At 51.3% G+C, this 26,498-nt stretch overlaps 1 protein-coding gene and 1 long non-coding RNA gene across 9 annotated transcripts in view; one reads left to right on the forward strand and one right to left on the reverse strand.

Moving 5' to 3' along the window:
• Nucleotides 1-17,428, reverse strand: THNSL2 (threonine synthase like 2). Of its 7 annotated transcripts, none has more exons than XR_011386497.2 (9): nt 17,228-17,344; nt 13,944-14,178; nt 12,225-12,419; nt 11,345-11,497; nt 7,876-8,106; nt 3,783-3,931; nt 3,549-3,674; nt 925-1,252; nt 1-598 (listed from the first exon to the last, which is right to left on the reverse strand). XR_011386497.2 is itself a non-coding variant. In XM_051842684.3 (9 exons), the coding sequence occupies exons 2-9, from the start codon at nt 14,164-14,166 to the stop codon at nt 373-375; spliced, it is 1,455 nt and encodes a 484-aa protein (XP_051698644.2). In that variant the 5' UTR covers nt 14,167-14,178; nt 17,228-17,428; the 3' UTR covers nt 1-372. The 7 variants fall into 7 exon arrangements, 5 of the variants coding, with proteins under 5 accessions (XP_051698644.2, XP_051698643.2, XP_069924916.1 ...); XR_011386498.2 differs by having other exon boundaries at nt 1-601; XM_051842684.3 differs by having other exon boundaries at nt 925-1,076; nt 17,228-17,428.
• LOC138848566 (uncharacterized) overlaps nt 17,033-26,498 on the forward strand; it is a 19,012-nt gene continuing 9,546 nt past the window's right edge. For both annotated transcript variants that reach the window (XR_016229225.1, XR_011386500.2), the window contains exons 1-2: nt 17,033-17,168; nt 23,135-23,222. This is a non-coding gene — a long non-coding RNA (uncharacterized LOC138848566). The remainder of the gene's footprint in view (nt 17,169-23,134; nt 23,223-26,498) is intronic.

The raw sequence follows: 26,498 nt of genomic DNA on the forward strand, positions 1-26,498 counted from the left end.
TTCAACTCCATCACACCCAACAGGTGCTTCTATTGCAGGGACAGGGTGTGCCAGGCCTCCCGGATCCAGCTTTGGGGTCAGATACACTCAGGTACAGAGACTGTCAGGCCCCAAGGCTGCACTGAGGTAGTGAGCAGCCCCCAGCTTCACAGGTCTGGGGTCCGAAGCCCCTGGAGACCAGGCTGACTCTGCACTCCAAGATATTCCTTTGCAGGCCTGGACAGCAGTGGTCACCACCTCCCCCGTGCCCAGGCACAGCGCGGCCACAGCACACAGGGCAGCCAGGGAACAGAGCAAAACCAGCTGAGCCGAGACCCCTGGCTGTCAATGGAGAAGGTCATGTCCATGTCGAGGAGGCCAACCCCAAGCCGGCTACTGGGAGGCTGGCAGGGGGTGGCTCCCCCACCGCCGGCTGATGTCCTCCACGGTGGCCCGAAGCATCAGCGTCCAGTCGTCTTCTCTCCGCATCATGGTGCAGCGTGTCTCCTTGTGCTCCAGGGCCAGGATCTCGGCGGGAGTCTCGGGGCTCAGCCCCGCAGCCAGGACAGCTTCTGGGAACTTGGCCGCAGAAGCAGGTGCCAGACAGCACTGGGGGACGCTGCTGGTGAAGAGGGGGCAGAGGGGAGCAGTGAGAGAATGGGGGAGGGGTCGGAAAGGAAGGAGAAGGCACAGGGGAGAGGAGGGTGCGTGGAAGAAAGACAGGTGGGCCATGCCTTGCCCTCACCTGGCCAAGTACTCAGGCGGCTGCAGGCCCAGCACAGCCACCCCCACCCCGAGCTGTCCCGGGAGGTCTCTCTCACTTCCTCTTCCGGTCCACGGTTCCACCCAGCACCCTTTCCCCACAACCCTGTCTCCCCTGCGTGGGGAAGACCAGGACCCTTGCAAGTCACAGGGCCCCAGTGACCGCGACTCTGTGGCCCATACCTGGGCTGCTGCCCTGCTGTCTGTCGGTAATGGCAGCTCACGGCTACGGCCGAGTGAGGGCACAGCAAGTACCGGTTCTCGTCCCAGCAGCGGCGCATGGTCTGAGTGATGGCCGCATCCGATACTGACTCCGATGTCACAGCTTCTGAAAGCTGAGTGGGTCGGAGCGGTGGGAATCAGGGTTGGGGGAGCAGGAAAAGAGGACCGGCAGCCCACGAGCACCACGCAGCCAGACACACACCAGGAGCCCCAGGCAAAGGCTCCAATGGAGTGGCTGGTTCCGCTCAGAGTCAAATCTCATTTCCCAGGTTTGAGCTGATGCACTCACCTGGAGGAAGGAGACATGTGAGCTTTAGGTCAATAAATTGAGTTGGAATATGACTCACTAATCAGCACATTAGCATTCAGTCTTGCTCAGCAACCTGACCCAACACAGGGTAGGGGCACCCAAGTATTTCTGGTGCCCATTTTATTTATTTACTTATTTATTTATTTACGATTTGCTTACTTATTTGAAAGTCAGAGTTACAGAGAAGGGGAGAGTCAGAGAGATCTTCCATCTGCTAGTTCACTCCCCAGTTGGCCACAAAAGCCAGAGCTGCACTGATCCAAAGCCAGGAGCCAGGAGCTTCTTCCGGGTCTCCCAGGTGGGTGGCAGGGGCCTAAGCACTTGGGCCATCTTCTGCTGCTTTCCCAGGTGCATTAGCAGAGAGCTGGATCGGAAGTGGAACAGCCAGGACAGGAAGCAGCGCCCACGTGGGATGCCAGGGTCCCAGGCAGCAGCTTTACCTGCCACAGCGCCGCCCACCTGGTGCCTGTTGTTGGTGTACCCCTCTCCTGCGTGTGTGAGAACCCCTGTCAGTTCCCACCCAGCTTTGCAGCACTTCCTCTGGGAAGGCTCCCTGCTACTCCTACACAGGAAGACCCCGTCTCTGTACTGCCCCCGTGTGGCTGGCTTATTTGATCATTCTCTGAAAACACACTGCCCACTTATAATAAGCCAAACACCCTGCATATACTCGACTGTCACAGAGATCGTGAGATGTTGTGAATCCTTTGTGCAGCCATCTCCCCATACTGGAGTTCACAGAAGGTGAGCAATGCATTTTGTCTTTCTGTCTCCAGCACCTGGCAGAGTTCCTGGCTCATAGTGGATATATAGGAGGGAGGGAGGGAGGGAAGTCATGCCAGCAAAGCAGGCATCTCCTAAATGTTGAGCCAGGGAGGGAATGAAGCAGAGGACTTGCCTTTTCTCCTTCTCTCTGTAACTCCATCTTTCAAGTAAACAAATAAATCTTAAAAAAAAAATCAAGAGGAAGCTGGGATTAAGCCCACCACCTGTGATGCCAGCATCCCACATGGGTACTGATTCTTGTCCCAGCTGCTCCATTTATGATCCAGCTCCCTGATAATACACCTGGGAAAGCAGTAGAAGGTTGGGGCTTGGCACTGTGGTGCTGTGGGTTAAAGCCCCAGCCTGCCGCGCTGGCCTCCCATAAGGGCGCCCGTTTGAGTCCCAGCTGCTTCTCTTCCAATCCAGTTCTCTGCTATGGCCTGGGAAAGCAGTAGAAGATGGCCCAAATCCTTGGGCCCCTGCACCTACGTGGGAGACCTAGAAGAAACTCCTGGTTTCAGATTGGCCAAGCTCCAACTGCTGTGGCCAGCTGGGGAGTGAACCAGCGGATGGAAGACCTCCTTTCTCTCTCTCTCTCTTTCTCTGCCTCTACCTCTTTCTGTAACTCTGTATTTCAAATAAATAAAATAATTCTTTAAAAAAAAAAAAGAAGTAGAAGATGGCCCAAGTCCTTGGGCCCCTACACCCACGTGGGAAACCTGGAAGAAGCTCCTGGCTTCAGCCGTTGAGGCCCTCTGGGAAGTGAACCAGCAGATGGAAGAGCTGTTGCTGTCTCTCTCTCTCTCTCTCTCTCTCTCTGCCTTTTAAATAAATAAATTAAAAAAAAATAAAGAGTGTTAGGCTGGTTACAGCTGGTAGAGAGGTCGCAGTCACTTTAGGCATACACAGCTCTGCTGACCACTTACTGGGAATATGTTAGAGAAAATTGAACGTAGTCCTCCAGATCCTATTTTTTAAACTTAAAATGCAAGCAATCGGCACTAGATTGCATTAAAACAAAGGCAACCCTTCCTAATTAGAATCCTACCACTCTGGGGACAGGAAAAGGCTCAACAGCACAATGGCCTCTGCCCTCCTGGGGGGCGGAGCAGCCTCCAGTTGTCCAGCTGGACGGTTATAAATTCCCAACCCAAAACAAAACTTCTGGTAGCTCTCCTAACAAGTCCTCCAGCCACCCAACATGCCTCGATGCATCCACTGACTTAATTTCACAGTCCCTGCGAGGGAGGCCTTCTTATTCCCACACCACAGATGAGGAAGTTGAGGCAGAGTTTAGGAAACTGGCCCAGCGTCTCACCTCTGGCTGAGGACTGAGGCCCCTGCCCCCAGACCATGCTCTCTACTGCAATCAATGAACCCATATAAAATGACTGTAGAAGCACCCAGCTCACCCCAGGGAGCCAGGAAACAGACCCCAGACCCCCAACCCCCTCCTCTTGTATGTGGCTGCACCCTTGCCCTTCTCTGTGCCGGCTGGGCAGTGACTGACCTTGCTGTGTAGTTCCTTGGGTAGTTTTAGCCCTTGCGTCTTTTCAAACTGCTCCATGAGGGCCCTTGTCACCTGGCTGTCAGAGCCAGAGAGCAGCCAGAAAATCCTCTCCATGTTGTAGGGAACCTGGGCAGAAAGGCAGAGTCCTGGGGGCCATGTGGATCTCAGCCCCGTGCAGCTCCACCCACCCAACAGCCGGGCCAGACTCTCGCCCCTCCCCATCGCTCGGCCCACCTGGATGTCCATAGCCGATGCCAAGGTTGGTGTGACAGCGGCAGACAGAGAGAAGTCCCCCTGCTGGACAGCCCTGTGGATGATGTCATTGCGGTTCACTGCCACCACCAGGCGGATCGGCAGGCCCATCTTCTGAGCGATGCACCCCGCTGAAGGCAAGAGGGGACAACACGGGTTATTTCAGAAGCAAAAGAGAAAGGAATACAATTTGACTTGGTCAGAGTTAAGGAACTTTTGTCCCTTTTAAAGCTTTTGTGCTTCAAGACCCCCCCAAAATTGAAAAGATAATTGAGGATGGGAAAAACATTTGCAAATGTTGTATCTGATGAGGGCCCTGTGTCCTGACTACATGAACAAATCTTACAAATCAACAATAAAAACACAAAGAACTCAATTACAAATTGGGCAAACATGGACAGCATTGTGGCACAGCAGGTAAAGCCACCACCTACAACTCGGGCATCCCATGCGGGTGCCTGCCTGTTCATATCCCAGTTGCTTCACTTCCAATCCAGCTCTCTGCTTATGGCCCAAGAAAGCAGTGGAAGATGGCCCCTGCACCCATATGGGAGACCCGGAGGAAGCTCCTGGCTCTTGGCTTTGGCTTGGCCCAATACTGGCCATTGTGGCCATCTGGGGAGTGAACCAGCAGATGGAAGATCTCTCTCTCTCTCTCTCTCTCTGTCTGTCTCTCTTTTTCTGTGTGTATATAACTCTGCTTTTCAAATAAACAAATAAATCTTTTAAAAATATTTATTTATTTATTTGAAAGTCAAAGTTACACAGAGAAAGAGAGGCAGAAAGAGAGAGGTCTTCCATCCACTGGTTCAGTCCCCAATTGGCCACAACGGCTAGAGCTGTGTCGACCAGAAGCCAGGAGCTAGGAGTTTCTTCCAGGTCTCCCATGTGGGTGCAGGGGCCCAAGAACTTGGGCCATCTTCTACTGCTTTCCCAGACCATAGCAGAGAGCTGGATCAGAAGTGAACCAGCTGGGTCTCGAACCGGCGCCCATATGGGATTCCAGCACTGCAGGTAGTGGCTTTACCTGCTATGCCACAGCGCTGGCCCCAACAAATAAATCTTTAAAAACAAAGTGGGCAAATGATTTGAATAGTCATTTCCTCAAAGAAAATATACAGACGGCCCATGGACATATCAAGACACTCAACATCATTAGCCATCAGGGAAACAAAAATCCAACTGACAGTGAGACACCACTTCACATTCACTATTGGCTAAAATAAAAAAGACAATCACAAGTGTTGGCAGGGATGCAGAGAAGCTGGAAACTTCTACGTGGCTGGTGGGGACGTCAAATGGTGCAGCTACTTTGGAGAACCATCTAACAGTTTCTTGAAATGTTAAGCTTAGAGTTACCATACAGCCCAGCAATTCCACTCCAATCACACACCAAGAGAAATGAAAGGTAGGGTCATGCAAAAACTGACATACAAATGTTCACAGCAGCAATTTTCATAACAACCAAATGTCCACCCACTGCTGTGTTGATAAACGAATGCGATACATCCACACAACAGAACAAGTCCCTGGGTGACCCCTGGAAACACTATGCTAAGTGAAAGCAAGCAGATGCAAGGACTACATGTTAAACGATTCCATTTATAAAACGTCCAGCATAGGAAAGTATACGGAGAATAAAGACTAGGGGAGTGGGGCCACCTCGGGCTGTAGGGGGAACAGAACGAGGAGGAAATGAGAAGCGACTGCTAATGGGTACAGGGCTTATTTTTAGGGTGATGTAAACGTTTTAACATCCATGTGGGGATGGTTACACAAACATGTAAACACGAGAGTACTTAAAAAAAAAAACACAGAAAAGGGAATTAAACGATGTCTATTTTGCAGCAAAAAATTTTTGAAATCTATGCACACAAGTCTTCAAGAAGTTCATGAGCACACATATTATGAAAAATCTATGCACTGATTTCACAATTTTTTGTACTCAATAAATATCTTTTAATTCCATTTCTCCATTAACTTTTTGAAATACTCTTGTATACTAAAAAACATTGAATTATACACTTATAAAAGATTTGTTGTTTATGTGTTTGAACAGCAGACTGATGGAGAGAGAGGAAGAGACAAAGAGAGAGAGAAAGAGAATCTTCCATGCTCTGGTTCACTCCCCAGATGTCTACAACAGCCAGGGCTGGGCCAGGCCAAAGCCAGGAGCCAGGAGCTCCAACTGCGTCTCCCACGTGGATGGCAAGGACTCAAGGACTTGCACGATCTTCAGCTGCTTTCCCAGGTGCATCAGCAGGGAGCTGGATTGGAAGCGAAGCAGCGAGGACTCCACCCAGTGCTCATGGGGGATGTGGCATCACAACCAGCAGCTTAACCTGCTGTGCCAAAATGCCTGCCCCAAAATGAACACTTTGAAATTTATTTATTTACTTATTTAAAAGGAAGAGTTACAGAGAGAGGAGGAGACACACACACATGCACATACACACACACATAGAGCGAGAGCGAGAAAGGAGATCTTCCATCTGCTAGTTCACTCCCCAAATGGCCCCAATGGCCAGGGCTGGGCCAGGCTGAAGCCAGGAGCCAGGAGCTTCTCCCAGGTCTCCCTCGTGGGTGCAGGAGTCCAGGGACTTGGGCCACCTTCTGCTGTTCTCCCAGGACATAGCAGAGAGCTGGATTAGGAGTGGAGCAGCCGGGACTCGAACTGGCGCCCACATGGGATGCTAGCACTGCAGGCAGTGGCTTTACCCGCTATGCCACAGCGCCAGCCCCACAGCTTGGGGATGATAAGAACTGTTGTTCTGCTAGTGGCAGAAGTCAAGAAGCTTTCTAGGCACTGAGGTGCTTTTGTGGCCTCACCTACACCCCCCATGGTGCCCACAGACACAATGCCACTGATAGAATGGTCAGAAACAGTAGCAGCCATTGGGCTCCTGAGTTGGAGGGGCCACAGGCTCTGCATTGCTTGCCTTGTAACCCCGGCTCAGCCACTGGTCAGAGACAAGTGGACTGACTCCTCTTCGTCTCCCTTTCCTCATTATAAACCGGAAACAGGAGTACAGTCAGGATTCAACCAATCATGGAGCGAACATACTGGAAAAAAAGCCGCATCTCTGTTGAACAGGGGCAGACCTTTTTCTTGTCACTGTTCCCTTCAAGGAACAGTACAACAGTGGCTTACACAGCCTTTGGCTTGCATTCGGTGTCAGAAGCAATCTAGAGATGATTTCAAGTCTACGGGAGGATTGCAGAGGTTCCGTACAAACACCACGCCATTTGTTAAAGGGACTTGAGCGGCTGTGGGATTTGGGACCAGCGGCAGGGGGCAGGGAGGTCTCAGAGGCCATTCCCTGTGCGTACCAAGGGACAGCTGCCAAGCTCTTCTTCAGAGGCACGTGTCAAGATTACATGAGTTAACGCCTGGGAAGCACAGCAAGTGCGCAGAATATTAACGGGTATTGGAGGAATCGACCTCCGTGCCACACAGCACTGTAGCCTTCCAAAGGTGCAGAGGCACACTCGGATTTTACTTGCTCCCGCAGCAGGCCTGAGGGATGTGAGAACCAACGCAGCCTCCTGTCCGCGGCTGAGGCACTGAGCCTAGGAGACCGCCCCACAGTCATTCAGCTGGGGAAAGGGGGGCGGGGGCTGAGCTGGGGCCAGAACCCTAAGTCCAGAGCTCTCTGCCTCTCACACGTGTCTGGGCCGCGTGTCCAGGAATGGGAACACCTTGTGTCAATCAAGCCACGTGTCCCCACAGAGGGCAGCTGTCCAAGACAGGGAGTGAAGTCCGTGTTTCTGGGGTAGGGCTCTGCCAGCCGGGCACAGCAGCTGACCCTTGCCCTCGCCCGTCCACACTTCACTGAGCGAGTCAAGCACCCAGGTCTGGCTGTCGGGGTTTGCAGGTGCTCACCCACGGACCCTCTCCCCTGCAGCAAGAGCCCAAAATGCACCCCCTCCCCCACCCCAGGAAGTCAGGGGTAAACTCTTCCGGGAGCTCCTACAGTCTGCGTTTCCATAGCCTTCAGAACTTCTCTTCACAGCTGGAAGGAAGCAGGTGTTTTTCGGGAAAGCCCCTGGTGCCCCTCCCCCCCAACCTGCTTACCTGTGACATTACCAGCAGCTCCCGTGGGCACGACCACCTCCACAGGGGGCAGAGGGTGCGTGTCCAGGGAGGCCGCACACTGGAAGTACGCGTAGAAGTGGTGGGCCATCTGCACGAGGACCCGCGCCCAGTTGATGGAATTCAGGCTCAGCAGGTTGTGCTGCCTCGCGAAAGCGGCGTCGGCGAACACGGCCTTGATGGGCTCGTCGAGCTCGTCACTGGTCCCCTCCACTGTCAGGGGAGACGGGAGGCCGGGTGACTCAGGGCCGGGAAGAAGCCCCGGGGGCCGGGTCCTGCCTGTGACAGGCCCTCCCAGGCTGAGCCCGGGGCACCTGGGACTCTCGCTCAGCCGCGGTTCCTTCACTTTCCCATGGGTTGGCCCGGCTGGCCAGAGGCAACATCAAGCAGTTCAAGGACAGAAACCACGTCTTACATCCCTGCGTTCCTGAACACCTGCCCTTGCTTGAGAGAAGGAAAAAATGTCGCAGGGACGGTGCTGTGGGGCAGCAGCTAAGTGTCCACTTGCAGCGCCGCCATCCCATGTGGGCGCCGGTTGTCTCTGCTGAGCTTAGGGTGTGAACAGTCACTATTCCCATGTGGTCTGCCCCTCTGCACCCCTTTAGATCACAGGGTGAGTGTTCTGCCCACTGCGCCTGCGTGGCAGGTAAGCTTGCGTGGGCAGAAGGTGCCCTCCCTGAAGCTGAGTATGTACAGTAATTTAATTTATGGGTGAATTATTGGGTAAGTTTATGGGTAAATTAACTGTCCACTAGTCCGAGTTATACCCCACAAACCAGCTCAAACCAGCAATCAAACCAATATCGAGTCTTATCTGCTATCTGCGTCTATTTCACCCTTGGATCTATACTTGTAGGGGAGGGGGCTGAAGTGGACAGGGGAAATCACCAGTCTAGACAGTTAGGCTGTCCTTCACCACTGGGTGGCGCCAACTCCTGATCCACTCGTGAACCCTTCATGGGTGATCCTACCCCTTGCTAGAAGGAGCCAATTAATGCCTGGCAGTCCCAGGGGGGTCAAGGGTCGGCTCCAAGATGGGAATATCACTCAGTTCAGGTCCATGAGATGTAAGAGGAGGACTGTTGGAGTTCTAGCAACAAATTTTCACTGAATTCAAGAAAGCGACATAGGAAGAGAGAGACCTGGTACCTTGAGTGACCATCACACGGCCACAGAGGAATGAGCCTTAATACTGGGGAAGGCAGAGCAGAGAATGGGAAGAAGGTAGGCTTATGAAGGCAATGTCGAGTCACTGAATCAACTCCCTGGGAGCACACCGCACTTCTGGGCTGCCAGCTACAGAGCTGGAAAAATCCTCGTTTAAGCTGGCTGACTTGGATTTTCTGTTACTATCAGTCAAAAGCATTCCAAAGAATATAACTGATAAATACTTATCACTTGATTATTCTATACTTAGAAAGAACCAAATGTACAAAGTACATGGACATCGATGATTCTATAAACCCAATCAGTGGCCACACACCATAATCCAGTGGTCCATCCCTACTTCCTGAGTCCAAGTGCAAAACACTCAACAACTACTTTTCCGTCAGCTCCTGAATTAACCCACATCTTCCTTGAAGCCAGACCAGAAGGCTCCAGAAAGGAGAGGAACCTGGACAGTGCTATTTACAAACAGAACTGATTTTTTTTCAAAATCTGCTGCCTTATTTTCTTGAAACTCAGAACAGGTACAAAATAGCAATGTGCCTTTAGCTGCAGCAAGAACACATTTAGGACATCCTGCACTCATCACTACCTACGAGTCTGCCACGCTCTCCCATGGGCACCATTCTCCAACCCACGGGTCAAGAAGGAGCGTCAGGCCCTGCTTTGAAGTAGAGGCCCTCCAACAACCTGTGTACAAGGCAAGAAGGAAGGAGGTAGAGGGGCAGAAGTGCCCCACTGTGGTGCTAGGGAAAGACAGTCCTAGAGCCCTGAGTAGTGATGTCGGTGCTCGGGGCTATACAGGGACTTTCTTGGAGCCTGAGTGCTGTGCACTCAAATCTTGAAAAGGCTGCAAGGTAATGCAGCCGAGTACAGGTAATTGTGGAAGATTCTGCCAAAACCCACGATAGCAAAACCACAGACTTTACACCAGGATGTGTGCATCTGCTAATGACAAAGAGAAGAAAGGGCTTTTTGTTTGCCCTTAAACAAGGAGATAAAGGATATGCAGGCTCCTCCGGTGGGTAAGGTGTGCTCTGTGCTCCTTGACAATGTTCATGTTGGATAAAAGCATTTCTCTGGGCCGGCGCTGCGGCTCACTAGGCTAATCCTCCGCCTTGCAGAGCCGGCACACCGGGTTCTAGTCCCGGTCAGGGCGCCGGATTCTGTCCCGGTTGCCCCTCTTCCAGACCAGCTCTCTGCTGTGGCCCAGGAGTGCAGTGGAGGATGGCCCAAGTGCTTGGGCCCTGCACCCCATTGGAGGGTGAACCAATGGCAAAAGGAAGACCTTTCTCTCTGTCTCTCTCTCTCACTGCCCACTGTGCCTGTCCAAAAAAAAAAAAAAAAAAAAAAAAAAAAGCATTTCTCTGTGAGATCATCTAAAGTGGTGGAAGGAATGTTTTCTGCCATTATACTTGCTGTCCTGTCAGTTAAGTGACCAAACCAGACCAGGCCAGGTGGACATCCTGCCCACAGTCACAAGAAAACCTCAGCCTCGACCCTCTGTGCTGTGCATATTCCTCCCCCAACCTGGAGGCCAACCTGGGCTCTCATGGAGTGTTGAGAGGTAGAAATCAAATGGACGGCTCTACCCATAGTCATCCCATCTTCCTCGACTCTCAGTCTCTGTAATGATCAAACCCATTAAGGAACAGAGAACCTGATATTAAAGGAGAAGGTTGTGTCTTTCTCCAAGCACAAAACGCTATGATTCTCAGGAGCTGGCTCAGCAAGGGGTATAACTCAAAATGGGTAGCTCTGTTTAAAATACTGGGATCTGCTAACTACATGCAGGGCTTGGCTGTTTCTGTATGGTAAGGGAGGGTGTGAATGGTCAACATGTAATAATAGGTACTTATTTAACATGTTTGCACCTTCTGAACTTCAGTGCCCTGGAACAAATCTCAAGTCACCTGGCTCAGGTTACGGCTCTACCTGGCTGCCTCCTACATGGTGCCGATAGGCTGAACCCGCTTGGAGCGACAGTCTTCAGGGTGTGTATGTAGATCTACACTCCCTAGGCTGTCTGTTAGTATTGGTTTATGCATCTGTGGCCTTGGTACCATAAGAGACCACACAGCCAGGATCCTGTCCAGAACCAAGCCAAGGCATATAAACCAACCTCAAAATATGTGTAAGGAAGAAAGGGAGGGAAAGAGACAGAGAGATGAGAAGGGAGGATGGCCAGTTAATCAACTGAGGGGTTTCGTCCCAGCCCACGTCCCCAGGCAGACCCAGTGCAGGCAGGGCCATGCCGCCCCGGGAGCCTCTGCACAGTACCCACCTCCAAACACATGCACATTCTCTTTGAGCACCGTCGTCATCTGCAGCTCCTGAATCTTGGAGCAGTGACCCTTGGGCAACAGGACAATGATGTCCACATTCTTTGCCCCTTGGACACTCTCAATGGCAGCACTCCCTGTGTCCCCGGAAGTTCCTGGATGAGAAGAAAGGGGACACCTCCTCTTTAAAATGAGAAGAATGGAAACACAAATTCTTATAGCATTTTTGTGCAAACACAGCAACATCTTCCTTCAAATACTTGGAGGACAGGGCCTTAGAATCTAACATACAGGCTGGCTTTATCGCACAGCGGGTTAAGCCACCACCTGCGATGCTGGTATCCCATTTGAGTGCCTGTTCAAGTCCCGGCTGCTCCACTTCCAATCCAGCTCCCTGCTAACACACCTGGGAAAGCAGCAGAAAATGGCCCAAGTGCTTGGGCCCCTGCCACCCTTGTGGGAGACCCAGATGGAGTTCCGGGCTCCTTGCTTCAGCCTGGCCTAGCTCTGGCCGTTGCAGCCATTTGGGGAGTGAACCAGTGGATGGAAGATATTTTCTCTCCCTGCTCCCTATAAAATCTGCTTTTCAAATAAATAAATAAATCTTTAAAAAAAAGGAACTTAACATGGAATCCACGAACCTCCAAGAGATGCATGGATAAAAGGGCATTGGTGAACGTGGTACCACTTATGTATTTGAAACTACTCTTCTGGAAGGCTCTGTAGCTTCCACCAGGCTGACACGGGGCTGTGGCCCAAGAAAAAGTTGGCAAGCTTTTTGTAGAAGACCAACACCACAGTCCCCAGGCCCCCGAGCCCTGCAGGCGGGTACCCTGCAGTCGGGGCATTGAGGCGCTCTGGGCTCAGGCCCACCACACACACCCACAATCACGGTGACGTGCTTGTCCCGCTTCTCCAGGAAGTACTGTAGGAACTGCGCCGTGCAGCACAGGGACAGGTCCTTAAACGCATAGGTGACGCCATGCCACAGCTCCAACACATTCAGCCCGTCCCTCAGCCTGGCCAGACGGACCACCTCTCTGAGACGGAATCTGCGGAAGGCCCGGTCGATCAGATCTGTGAGGGCAGCAGTGGAAGTCAGACATCGGGGAAGGACATTAGCTCTGTTTTCAAGTTCTCTCCCATTTGAATTTAAACTTTCCATCTCCTACTACCAGGCAAAAACAGCAGCAGTTTTTATCTTAGCTGATACCACCTATGAGTATAATTAAATAAACTCAGGTAAAAGTCTGGGGGCCAAAGTTGTAGCATAGCAGGTTGAGCCGCCACCTGCAACACTGGTATCCATTATGGACACTGGTTCCAAACCCAGCTGCTCCACTTCCGATCCAGCTCCCTGCTAATGTGCAGCGGATGATGGTCCAGGTACTTGGGCCCCTGCACCTACGTGGGAGACCCAGAAGAAGCTCCGAGCTCCTGGTTTTGGCCTGGCATAGCCCTGCCATTGCGGCCATTTGGGGAGTGAGCCAGCAGACAGAAGTGTGCTCTCTCTCTCTCTCCCTCTCTCTTTCTTTCTCTCTCTCTCTCTCTTTCTCTCTCTCTCTCCCCCCATCTTGTTCAAATGCACTCTGGTTCAGCAGGTCTGAGATTCCTAACAAGTGCCCAGGCAATGCCATCACTGCCGGTCACTGGGCCACACTCTGAGTGACCCTTTCTGCACCCCAACCACAAACAGCCACCATCACATTCTAGATGACATTTTTGCTATTCAAAGTGTGGTCCACGGACCAGCAGCACTAGTCTTCTCTGGGCACCTGAGAGAAATGCAGAATTCTCAGACCCACCCCAGACCTGCTAAATCAGCATCTGCTTTGTAACAAGACCCCAGGAGAAATCCACAGGCACACTGCATCTTGAGATGAGCTAGCTCAGGACATTCCTCTAGTCCCTTCTAGAATTAGCATTCAAAGAAATAAAACAGCAATCGGTATCTATTAAAGGAAATAAAACAGCAAGCTGGGGTCCAAGTGCTTTATATGCAGGAGGGAAACACTCAGACTCAAGATTGTGAAGTCCTTAGCCTTGAAGAGGCTTGTTGAAAATAAACAAGGGGCTGGAGCTGTGGCATAGCGGTAAAGCCGCCGCCTGCAGTGCCGTGCCGGCATCCCATATGGGCGCCGGTTCAAATCCCAGCTGCTCCACTTCCAATCCCTCTCTCTGCTATGACCTGGGAAAGCAGTAGAAGATGGCCCAAGTCCTTGGGCCTCTGCACCCGTGTGGGTGACACACACGAAGCTCCTGGCTCCTGGCTTTGGGATCAGCACAGCTCCGGCCATTGCAGCCATCTGGGGAGTGAACCAGCAGATGGAAGACCTCCCTCTCTCTCTCTCCCTCCCTCTCTCTCTGCCTTTCAAATAAATAAATCTTTTTTTCAAAAAATCAACTAAACAAATTCACTACAGATCATTTCAGCTTTCATCTCGCTGGAGGAGAGAACCTGGACATATGACCTCATTCTGAATATTTCCAATCCTACAGTCAGCAAGAATCCCCCGATTTTGGGAAAGGGGACCAGAGCCTTCCTAGAGACCGGGTAGTGGAGGCTGAGCTGGGGGAGGGGCCCGGGGCGGGGGTGCTCACCGTGTAAGTCATCCCTTGGGATGAGTTCGGGACCGATGAAGAGGGCACACAGCTCCTTCACCAAGCCGGGGTAGGAGAGCGTGCTCCACGCACGCAGGGTCTCCCTGTCCAGGTGTGGGAGCTCCTCCGGCATGAAGAGGCCGCCGTCAGGTGCATAGCCAGAGAAGAGGGCCCCCTCAAAGTCGACCCGGGGGGCCATCCCCCGGGTGCTGACGTACCACATGGTCCTGCGGGCCTGCAGGGGGACAGTCCAGAGGAACCTGCTCTCCAAGCGGCCAGCGCCCCGCAAGGTGAAGCCGAGGCACACACAGCCCCTCCCAGCCAGCCTCTGGTCCAGCCCACTTCCAAGTCTCACATGCCAGCTTCACCTGGGACTGTGCCAAGCGTGACCCCTCCCCTCAAAATGAGGTGATTCTACTGACCCACTAGCTCGGGAAAAGGGTAGTGGAGAATGCCAGGAAAAGAAAAAGCTTGGTCCTCACTGGTGAGAAAGGAAGCCTTGGGGCTGGGACAATTGCAACCCCCATTTCCATGCTGCTCTTGATATGGAGAACACCGATGCACCAGGTCATCCCCCCTTGAGGGCTGTCTGGGACCACTTCTCAGGACACAGCCACCTTTGAGAGTTACTTAGGGGGGCTGCCTAGAACCTACTGGTTCTCGACTCTGGTAGTTTGTTGGGTCAACTAGAAGCTTTGAAACTGGCACTTTCCTGGGGTCCCACCTGTGTCAATTACTCTCTAAATGAGAACCTCCTGGAGCGAACCGAAGGTGCAGCCAGCACTGAGACAGGTGAGCAGCTCCTCCTGGTTTGCCCAGGACTTGCCTGGTTTTAAAACTCATGGGCCCCCTGGGGCTGGCACTGTGGCACAGTGGGTTAATGCCCTGGCCTGAAGCGCCAATATCCCATATAGGCGCTGGTTCGAGACCTGGCTGCTCCAATTCCGATCTAGCTCTCTGCTATGGCCTGGGAAAGCAGTGGAAGATGGCCCAGGTCCTTGGGCCTCTGCACCGGCGTGGGAAACCCGGAAGAAGCTCCTGGCTCCTGGCTTTGGATTGGCACAGCTCTGGCCGTTGTGGCCAACTGGGGAGTGAACCAGCGGATGGAAGACCTCTCTCTCTCTCTCTCTCTCTCTCTCTCTCTGCCTCTCCTTTCTCTGTGTAACTCTGGCTTTCAAATAAATAAATAAGTCTTTAAAAAAAAATACTCATGGGCCCATGTCCCAGGAAACCACTCAATGTAGGCACACTGGGATCGTGGTCATCCTGGTTGATACCCTCTGGCCCTCCCTCTCAGCTGAACCCTAGAATACTTAGACATGTTGCCGTGCTGTCCTTCAAACTCTCTGGCCATGGTGAAGAGGGCCAGCATGGACCCAGAGCTTTCTGTTTCTCCCCGTGGGGAGCGTCCCAGGGCATGCTAGACCCACCCTCTGTCACAATGGCTCATCAGCTGGGTTCTCGGAAGCCAGGTGCCGGGCCAAGGAGCTGGCTTGCACTCTGAGTACCTTGCTCTGGACCATGGCAGTGAACTTAGGCGCTCTGGTTTTGAAGCCCCACAGTGACTCTGGGGATGAATTTGAACAGAAGTAGCTCTCAGTACCAGCTTGGAGTCTTGTGCAGAGGGTGGACGGCAACCCCTGCCCCTGGGGACAACTGCACCTGAAGCTCTCCACTGTAAGGAGAGGGAGCTGGCATTGACCTGGAGGAATTCTGGTTTCCTAGACTGTGGCTCTGACACCTGTGAGCCCAGCGTGAGTCCTGTGCGGGCTGCCCGGTCCCTCCTTGGCTACCTACAGATCCACCTGTATCCAATTTAGAGACAGAGACACGCTGACTCACCCAAATCATGAATCTCTCCAAACTGAGAGGGAACACTTGACACTGGGACGATGGAGAGACAAGCCAGAACTGTCTCTGACAAACTGGGACATGTGGTCACCCAGTATAGGACACCATTAACTCCAAAAGCCAACCCTACTGGATGAGCAATGAAGGCTCAAGGTTTCACAAAACAGAACCAGGGTCGGGGGCCAGGGCCTGGCTGCGCCCTCAATAAAGACAGGGGTTTCTGTGGCAAGAGAATGCAATGCAAACTGCCCAAGACCTTGGAGTCTGGCCAGGCCACTTCATAGGACCTGACCAGAGAAAATGCTACAAGCAGGCTGCCAAAGAGCCTGCTGCAAGGAGTGAGGGCAGGGACAGGGACTTGCAGGCGCAGCAAAATAAAACGTATGTGGAATGGCCCTGGTGGAGCACACCACAGCCAGGGCACTGGAGCCTCCGTGGGTCTCCCAGATTTGGGAGGATGTGGACATATCTGCCCTCAACAGGACCCAGGCTCATGCTCCTCACGGGGCAGACTGTCCCCGTGTTGTCCAAGGACTTCCAGGGACACCATCCCCAGGACAAAGCCACAGACACCTCCCAGAGAGCCCGCCTATCTGTGGATTCCACTCCCCAGGAGTCAACCAAGTGCGGATGGAAAATTCCCCTCCCCTCCGCCCCCAAACCTGGGCCTGCACTGAACATGCAGAGACTTTGTTCTTTGTCCTTACTCCCTCAACAATACGGCGAAGCGACCCGCATAGCATTTACCCCGTGTTGGGTGTTGCAGGTCATCTAGCGACGACTACAGCCTAGGGGGGAGGAGGGGATACAGGCCAACGCTGGGCCGTGTTACATAAGGGTCTCCACCATCCATGCATCTCTGGAATCCACCTGCACCTCCCATACCGAGGGAGGGCTGTGCACTTCCTCGGCTTCAACCTAAGGTCAGCCACACAGAAGCCCAGGAGGGGTGACACTGAGGAAGAAAGCCAGGCCTTGTACTGGCCTGGTGCGCGGGGACCCAGCCCCATGGCTTCGGGAGTAAGCCAGTGATTTCTCCCACGTGGCTCCTCTGGGCCGGATCCCAGCAGAAAATCTGCCAATAAAAGGAGAATGCAAAGCAAAGGGAATAGACGCCCGGGGAAGCCAAGAGCCCCTGAGAAGGCCTGGGGCAGGGCCTCGTCGCCAGCTGGGTGGAGGCGGGACCGGCTGTCGAGCCCTTCCGGAGTGTGCACGGGCCTTGGGCTCCACTCCAGGCTCCTGAGCCCCCAACGGCGCCGCGCAGCCCTCTCAGCTTCCGACAGGAAGCTGCGGGAACCCGCAGAAGCTGCAAAGCCCGGGAGGCCGAAGCTGCAAGCCCGGGCGCCCGAGCCTGCGCGGGGGAGGCGCGGCGCGGTTCGTGAACGTGACCCGGCCGGAGGGACGCGGAGGGCAGAGGGTGGGCGCGCGGTTACCGGGTGCGGGGCGCGGTGGGGACGGCTCCGCAGCACACTGGCCTTCGGGCTTCCGGCGGGAACAGGCAGCGGCGGCCGGCGAGGGCGGCGCGGGGCGGAGGAAGGGGCGTGGGAGGCGGCGACAGCGGCCGGGAGAAGGCCAGAGAGGAGTCGCTGGGTCCTCCGGGTGCTGTCCTTATTCTCCCCGCTTCTTTGGCCTTCATGGCTCTGTTTGCAAAAACCCAAACGGGGCAAATTCTGTGTTTCTCTGAGGATAGGTGATGTCGACCTAGCTCAGAAATTCTCTATAGCAAACCATTTTTATTAAGCTCAGATCTATTCTAAAATAACACACACTCCCATTCATTTCTAAGAAAAAAAGCAAGAATTTGGACAAAAAGGCACTCCAAGTGTCCCTGGATATGCAGTCATGGTCCTGCGTCCCACCCCACAGGTGACAAGGTTTGGGTTGCTGGATGGACAGGAGGGGGAGAGAGAGAGAGAGAGAGAGAGAGAGAGAGAGAGAGAGAGACTGACTGCTGTCACTGCTCAGCTGCTGGGCGGAGTGGCCCGGCTCAGGCCGGGGCGGGCACTCCTCACAGACATTCATACAGAGGTCATGGGACCCTTCTAGAATGGTATTGGCCAGACAGACAGGGACCCCCAAAAGATGTCTGTCCCCTCCTTCAGATGAGCTACTTCTCAGAGGCCAGGGAAACGGAGGCCTGAGGCAAAAAAAAAAAATGCCTTCAGAGTCCAAGTTTGTTCCAGTGTGCGTGTGCCAGGCTAACAGCACCCGCCACAGCGACAGAAAAGCCCGCCCAAGCTTCTCCCAGGAGGTCCTCTGCCCGCCTCAGGCCCCTCATCCGCCTGTTCTGCGGGTGAGGGGAGGCCCCAGCCCGTCTGTGGAGTGTTAGCTGATTCCCTAGGACAGAGAGGGGTCTCTGCCCAGAAACTTGACGGCAGTGCAGTCACAGACGGTAGACTCCTGGCTGGCCCAGAGGAAGACGGTGTTCTGCAATGCAAGTTAGGCTGCGTCGACATTTAGCTCCTGTAGGGTGAAAATGTGCTCCCCCACCCCACCCCCTTGTCTTAGAGTGCTTAGCATGTGACAAAGACACTGGGCTCTAGGTTTTCTGTATGGAGTTATTTTTTAGTTGGAAGGGCAGAGAGACAGCGTTGTTGTGGGCATAAACATGCTCATGTTTTTCCAGGCCCTTGTCTCACGCAAAGATGAGATTTTTTTTTTTTTTTTTTGACAGGCAGAGTGGACAGTGAGAGAGAGAGAGACAGAGAGAAAGGTCTTCCTTTGCCGTTGGTTTACCCTCCAATGGCCGCCGCGGCTGGCGCACTGCGGCCGGCGCACCGTGCTGATCCAATGGCAGGAGCCAGGTGCTTCTCCTGGTCTCCCATGGGGTGCAGGGCCCAAGCACTTGGGCCATCCTCCACTGCACTCCCTGGCCACAGCAGCGAGCTGGCCTGGAAGAGGGGCAACCGGGACAGAATCCGGCACCCCAACCGGGACTAGAACCCGGTGTGCCAGCTCTGCAAGGCGGAGGATTAGCTTAGTGAGCCACGGCGCTGGCCAGATGAGATTTCTAAGTGCAGTATAAGGTATATCGGTAGGAGAGAAGGTAAACGCATACGTGGGAGTGTGGGTTGCCCCACAAGGGGACATACCCATTATGAGTGCGCCAGAGGATTGCCCCAAAGGGGGAGGGGGAGGGAGAAGAGAGGGGGCGCCTGAGAGGCTCCTCCAGCCCCGGTCTGCAGCAAACAGAGAGCTCTCCCCGGTGGCTGGCCTCTTGTATGAGGTAGGGGGTGGTGCCCCCACATTCAGGAAGCCACCTGGGTTAGCCAAAGCCAGGAGCTCAAAACTCAATCCAGGTCTCCCCCATAGACGGCAGGGACTCAAGTGTTTGAGCCATCCTTGGCTGCCTCCCTAGATGCACATTAGCAGGAAGCTGGAATGAAGATCAGAGCCCGACTCAGCTTCCCAGGCAGTGGCTTAACTGCTGTGCCAAAGAGTTAGTTACTAGAGCCCTCGCTAAGGATTAGGGGACACGCAGGATCTGGGCTGCTGGAGAGGAAAGGAACCTTCCAGAAGCCCTGCAGATTCAGGGCAGAGGCTAGAGCGCAGGCCTGGGCAGAAGAGAGGGAGGATGGCGCTGCCGGTCAGGACACACCTGTTCTCTCTGAGCATTGGTGCCCGCTTACACTGACCGTCATCGTGTCACCGCCTGTGTGTGGTGGGCGCTTGAGGAGCTGGTCACTCTATGCTCCGGAACCACCCTCAGATCCCTCTTGAGTTCCTGACTCTGTAACAAGGGTTCCAAGTGCATGACCCCGAATGATCAAGCAAAAGCTGACTGGCATTATTTTAACTGCCATGTTGCTGAAATAGATAAATTGATGCTAAAATTTGTATGGAAACACAAGAGAACCAGAATAGCCAAAACAGTCTTGAGAGAGAAAGCAAAGTGGGAGGACTTACACTTCACAATTGTATTTTTAATTTTCTTCTAAAGTTTTGTTTATTTTCATCTATATGAAAGGTAGAACAACAGAGAAGGAGGGGAGAGAGCAGCGAGAGAGGCTTTACATATGCTGATTTACTCTCTCTTTTTATATATTGTATTCTTTTTCTTTTAATGTTTATTTATTTGAAAGTCAGAGTTACAGAGAGAGAGAAGGAGAAGCAGAGAGTGAGAGAAGAGAAAGAGGTCTTCCATCTTCCATCTGATGGTTCACTCCCCAGTTGATTTTGTTTTTTTTGACAGGTAGAGTTATAGACAGTGAGAGAGAGACAGAGAGAAAGGTCTTCCTTCCATTGGCTCACTCCCCAAATGGCCGCTACGGCTGGCACTGCGCCGATCCAAAGTCAGGAGTCAGGTGCTTCCTCTTGGTCTCCCATGCGGGTGCAGGGCCCAAGCACTTGGGCAGCCTCCACTGCACTCCTGGGCCACAGCAGAGAGCTGGACTGGAAGAGGGGCAACCAGGACAGAACTGGTGCCCCAACCGGGACTAGAACCTGGGTGCCAGCGCCGCAGGCAGAGGATTAGCCCAGTGAGCCGCGGCGCCGGCCAACCCAGTTGATTTTTGGAAAGGATGTCAAGACCCTTGAGTGGGGAAAAAATAGCAATAATTAATAATCAGACAACTGATCATATGCAAATACATGAATTAGAACCCCTCCCTCATACCATATGCAAAAATTAGCTCAAAATAGGTCCAAAGATCTAAATGCAAGTACTAAAACTATGAAACTCTTAAAACACAGATTTCAATGTATAACCGTGGATTAGGCAACAGTTTCTTAGACGTGACTCCAAAAATGCACACAGCAACAGGGAAACAGATAAATCGAGCTTCATCAAAATTAAAACTTTTGTTGTGCATGAAAGGACTCTATTAAGAAAGTGAAAAGACGGATTTAAAATGGGAGAAGCTCCTTGCAGATCACAAGTCTGGTAAAGAGTCTAGCTTCCAGAATAGGTGAGAGCTCCTACAGCTCATTAATAAAAAGACAGCCTTAATCTTCTTTAAGGTAGAACCTAGCATTTTATTTAGATCTTCATTAAACTGTTGGAATTGAGAACCAGACATACGTAATAAACCTCCAAAAATAGATCCTGAAAGGCACTTTCTGCTTAGGGCAAGCAGTCATGGATGTAGCATGTAAACAAGCTGGCTTCTCTGTACCACACCAGCCAAGTCCGCTTGCTCCATGGCCAGCCGCACCAGCTCTGCCCTCCCTTCCGGTAACACCAGCCAGACCCCCTGTAGGTCTAACCCAAGGTTTTTCTGTAGGACACCTTGGCCTACCTGGGAATGCTGGAAACATGTTGTTAAAGGAATCATGGTGTTGAGAGAGAAAGAAAAATCTTTTAAAAGCTGCCATCTGAGGAGATGGCTTCTCTGTACTTACGCCATCCCCCAGAATACAATAAATAAGCAATTAGAAAATGTTCAAGTATGAAGGGATTGCCTCCTCCCCGCCAAAAGCACTGCTCTCTGAAGGAAGCTGGTTTCTCTGTAGCCACACCAGCTGTTCAGAAAGCTCATTGGACCTGGTTTTGAAAATAAAACAAAGTTAAAACCCTGGGAGGAGTTATTGTGCAGTGTGGAGTACTCGGTCTTTCTTATAAAGAAAAAAAAAGTTATCTGGTACCAAAGTGTGCAACCTACAGACCCTCGGGGACTGCCCTGTGACTTCTCTGTATGACGTCACAAGGGTGCCAAGTGCCTGTTTGCTAGAGCTAGGAGTTGGCGAGGTTTGGCTAGTGCTGAAACCATGCACAGGATTGGTGTACTAAATAAAAACTTTATTACGTACGTCCTCCAAAAGACAGCTGACAGTGGAGAGATTTGATTTGGTGCTGTTAGAGGTGGCCGTTAGAGCATGAGCACCAGGAAAGTGAAGACAACCTAATTCTAAAGCGGGCAAAGGATTTAAAGAGACATTTCTCTAGAGAAATACAAATGGGCTATAAGCACATTAAAAAATGCTCAATATTATTAGACATTAGGGAAGTATAAATCAAAACTACAATACAATCAAATACCATTTTGCAGCTACTGGACTGGCTAGAAAAAATAAAGTGAAATAGTATCAAACGTGTGGTGAAATTGGCACCCTTATACATTACTGGTGCAGATATAAAATGGAAAAGAATTTGGCAATTCTTCAAATTGTTAGAAATAGAATTCCTATGTGACCCAGCAATTCTATTCCTAGATACACCCTCAAGAGAATTAAAAATATTTTATTATACGTGAGAGATTGTCATTGCAGCCCAGCAAGGTAGGCTATTATTTGAGATGCCTATTTGAATCTTGGCTACCCTGTGCTTCCCATCCAACTTTCTGCAAATGAGCCTGGGAAGACAGCAGATGATGGCCCAAGAACTTGGGTTCCTGTCATCCATGTGGGAGACCTAGATGAGGTGCCTGGCTTCTGGCTTCAACCTGGCCCAGCTCCAGCTATTGCAGCCATCTGGGAGTGAGCCAGTGGATAGAATCAATCTCTCTCTCTCTCTCTCTCTCTCTCCCTCCCTCGCTCCCTCCCTCCCTCTTCACCTCTCTATCAGCCTGACCCAGCTCTGGCTGTTGTGGGCATTTGGGGAGCGAGCCACTAGAAGGAAGATATCTCTGTCTGTCTCTCCCCCGTCTCTCTATCTCTCTCTCTATATATCACTCTGGTTTTCAAATAAATAAATATATATTTTTTTAAAAAATACTGTACATAGCAATACTATTCATAGTAGACAAAATGTCCCAAACCCCAAATGTCCATAATTGATGAGTGGCTAAACAAATTGTGTGATAGCCACACATTGGGCTATCACTCAGCCATAAAAGGAATGGAGTACCGAAATACACTGTGACGCGGATGAACCTGGGAAACATTATGGCTACGTGAAAGAAGCCTGACTCAAAAGGCTGCATGTTGTATGGTTCTGTTTACATGAAATGTTCAGAAAAGGCAACAGCACGGCGATCACACGTCTGTTAGTGGTTGTCAGGGGCACGTCTGTGAGTGGTTGTCAGGGGCACGTCTGTGAGTGGTTGTCAGGGGCACGTCTGTGAGTGGTTGTCAGGGGCTGGGGCAGAGAGAACCAGGAAGCGACAGCTGATGAACCCAGGGCTGGTACCAAAAGTCTGGGTCTTGTCAACAGTGCCAAATCAGAATAATGCAGACAAGGTCTGAGGGTAAGGAGAAGAGAAATTGATCGCATCGACAGAACGAGGAGGTAGCAGATGGACGTCTCAGGAGAGTCCCTCCTCCTGAATGAAGACAGTTCTCGGGGAAGCTGTGCTGGGAGCCCGACTAATAACACGCCAGGAATTTGAGATAAGACGTACGCAGCCGAACCTGGAGCTGAGTGCGGGTCCAATAACTGGCTGGTTTTTTCATACCTTTCAAAGGTCAGTGCGGTTTCTTGAGCTACATGCTAAAGGAGAGCTGATGGCTTGATCTGACCGCAGGTGGAAGGTAACAGCTCCTTCTGCAGGGGTGAGTAGCTACAAAACACTGTTTGGCTGCCATCTGAAAGAGGCAGAGCACTGTGCTGACATTCCAGTGTTTCATTAACCAGGGAGGCCCACTCGCCCTGAGGTCTGTGACCAGTCAGGTGGATTGTGCCCTTAACCACCCGCACCCCACTACACCCTGTTCCAGGAGTAAAAGGTTCTGGAATTAGATAATGTGAATTTACTAAAATCCATGGAATCATACACATTAGAAGGGTGGATTTTTATGCTGTGTGAATTATATTGTAATTTGAAATACGCAAAAAATAAGAAAACTGATTGGCTAGGAGTTAAGGCACAATATCCAGATGCCTAGAGAGGAAGGATTTTTTTAAAAATAATTTACTGATTTGAGAAGCAGACTTACAGATAGAGAGAGGGAGAGATGGAGAGAGGTCTTCCACTCACTGGTTCCCTCCCCAAATGGCTGCAATGGCTGGAGCTGGGCTAATCCAAAGCCAGGGGCCATCTTCCACAGCCATTGGCAGGGAGCTGTATTGGAAGTAGAGCAGATGGAACTCAAACTGGCATCCGTATGGGATGCCAGCACCACAGGCAGAGGCTTAACCTACTACGCCACAGCTCCGGCCCCCAGAGAGGCAGGCTGAGACCTGGAATGGCTAGGATTAAAAGCAAGCAAAAAAAAAAAATGCTGCCATTAGGAGGAAAAAACCATCAGAATGATTTTGATTCATACATGGTCCAATTCATCCGTAAACACCTTTAGAAATTATTTCTAAAAACTCAGTAAAGGCTCTGCCAGTACAGGGTGCTCTTATACCAGGGGGCTTCAAAAAGTCTGTAGGAAAATGGAATTCAAAGGTAAGTTTATTTTGGTGCAAAAAAAATTTAAGTCTAACTTAGTTTGTTCATAACACACTTTCTGTGAACTTTTCAAAGTACCCCCATATGTGTTAATTATTTACTGTTCCTACTGTTGCAAATAAATTCTTTCATTGCTGAATTTATTTCGGTTAGCAGTGAGTATTGCAGACTTGGTACAAAACCAGGATGTCTTTTAATATTCTGATATCTAGTTTACTAATTTTTTTAAAAAAGATTTGTTTATTTTTTTGAGGCAGAGTTACAGACAAAGAGAGGGAGAGACAGAGAGAGAGGTCTTCCATCTGCTGGTTCACTCTCCAAGATGGCTGCAACGGACAGAACTGGGCTGATCCAAAGCCAGGAGCCAGGAGCTTCTTCTGGGTCTCCCACATAAGTGCAGGGGCCCAAGGACATGAGCCATCTTTTACTGCTTTCCCAGGCCATTAGCAGGGAGCTGGATCAGAAGTGGAGCAGCTGCCCATATGGAATGGAACGGGTGCCCATATGGAATGCCGCACTGCAGGCGCTGGCTTAACCTACTATACCACAATGCCAGCCCCACTCACTAACTTTCAAGAAAGCAGTGAACTATATCCAAGAAGGGAACAGATAGTTGTGTCATTATTTTTATTTCCAGGGCTACTCTTTGGCCATCTGAGTGGTGTATGTGTATAAGGGATGTTTGTTAGAAGGACTGGGTACTGGTTTCTCTGTCACTCATTTATTTTTACCTCATAAATCATATATAATTGTGTGTGTGTGGTGTGTGTGGTAATTATAGAGTCATCATCCCTTCCTATGAGGATACGTTCTGAGAAATGTGCCATCAGGCAATTCTGCCCTTGTGTGACCGCACAGTGTACTTACAGACTCAGAAGGCTGTGCCTTCACCAGGTATTAGAAATTTTTAAAAAATATTTATTGTATTTATTCGAAAGGCAGGGTTACACACACACAGAGAGAGAGAGAGAGAGAGAGAGAGAGAGAGAGATGGTCCATCTGCTGGTTCACTCCCCAAATGGCTGGGCCAGGCCAAAGCCAAGAGCCAGGAGCTTCATATGGATCTCCCACGTGGGTCGCAGGGGCCCAAGTTCTTGGACCATCTTTTATTACTTTCCTAGGCATATCAGCAGGGAGCTGAGCCCAAGTGGAGCAGCCAGGACTCCAACCAGTGCCCATATGGGATGCACGTATCACAGTCACCCGCTACACCCCAGCACCAGCCCATGGGTGATTGATGGGATTGAGGGCACCACGGCTGTATATGTGGTCCATTGTTGACCACAGTGCCATGATGCAGTGCACACTGTATATCCCACATATATTGTGAGCCTGAAGTGTAGCAGGCACTGGGCCAGACTCTAAGCACATAACAGAAAGAGTGAAACAAGATCTCTGCCCTCCAGGAACTCGTAGTCTGGGGAGCAGAGGGAGAAACATAGAAAGACATGTGAGTCCCACTGAGAAGCGCTCTATGGGGAGCAAGCACAGGCCGCGGCACAGCAGAGTGCAGGCGCCAGTCAGGAGACCCGGTAAAGGCTACATGGAGGAAGAGGCCTTTGACCTGGTCTCAGCAGCCTGGGTTTACAGCATGGTGTAAAACATGCCAGGCAAGAAGCTGATAATGCTGTTTGGTGTCCTCTTCTGCATGGTATTGGAATTTGGAGTTTGAACTTCCAGCAGAAACCAAGGTGATCACATTCACTGCCACTAGATGGCAGTAGTGAGTCAGGCGGGGTTGCAACTGGTGTTTTATTGTAAAGTCAATGTTAGTTGACTGATTCTGGTGGTGAGTAGGGACTGACAGGTAGCAATAGACTTTTCTAAATTAAAAACTTACTTAAATTCATTAAGTTGCATATGACATATATATTCGTGTGCCAAAAAGAGGCTAAAACAACAAGAAAATACTAGTGTATGTAGGCTACTAAATCCACAGTACACTGGAAATGACTGCTTAAAAAAAGAAGAAGAGGAGTGGGCATTTGGCAAAGCATGTGAAACTTCTGCTAGGGATCTCCGGATCCCATACCAGAATGTCTGGGTATGAACCCTGGTTCCAGCTCCCAATTCCAGGTTCCTGCTAATGCACACCCTGGGAGGCAGCAGGTGACTGCTCACATAGCCGAGTTCCAGGTTCCTAGCTTTGGCCTGGCTGTTATGAGCATTTGAGGAGTGAATCAGCAAATTATCTCTCTCTCTCTCTCTCTCTCTCTCTCTCTCTCTACTTTTCCCTTTCAAATAATAAAATAAAAAATCTAAAAAGAAGAAGAGGGCCAGCATTGTGGTACAGCAGGTTCAGTCACCTCCTGCAATGCTGGCATTCCCTATGGGTACCCTTTTGAGTCCCAGCTGCTCCACTTCTGATCCACCTTCCTAGTAGTACACCTAGAAAAGCAGCGGAAGATGTGGGAGACCTGGATGGAGTTCCAGG

This window comes from Oryctolagus cuniculus, chromosome 2 (assembly GCF_051225735.1).
Source record: "Oryctolagus cuniculus isolate XC-2025 breed Fujian yellow rabbit chromosome 2, ASM5122573v1, whole genome shotgun sequence".
Classification (NCBI taxonomy): Eukaryota; Metazoa; Chordata; class Mammalia; order Lagomorpha; family Leporidae; genus Oryctolagus; species Oryctolagus cuniculus.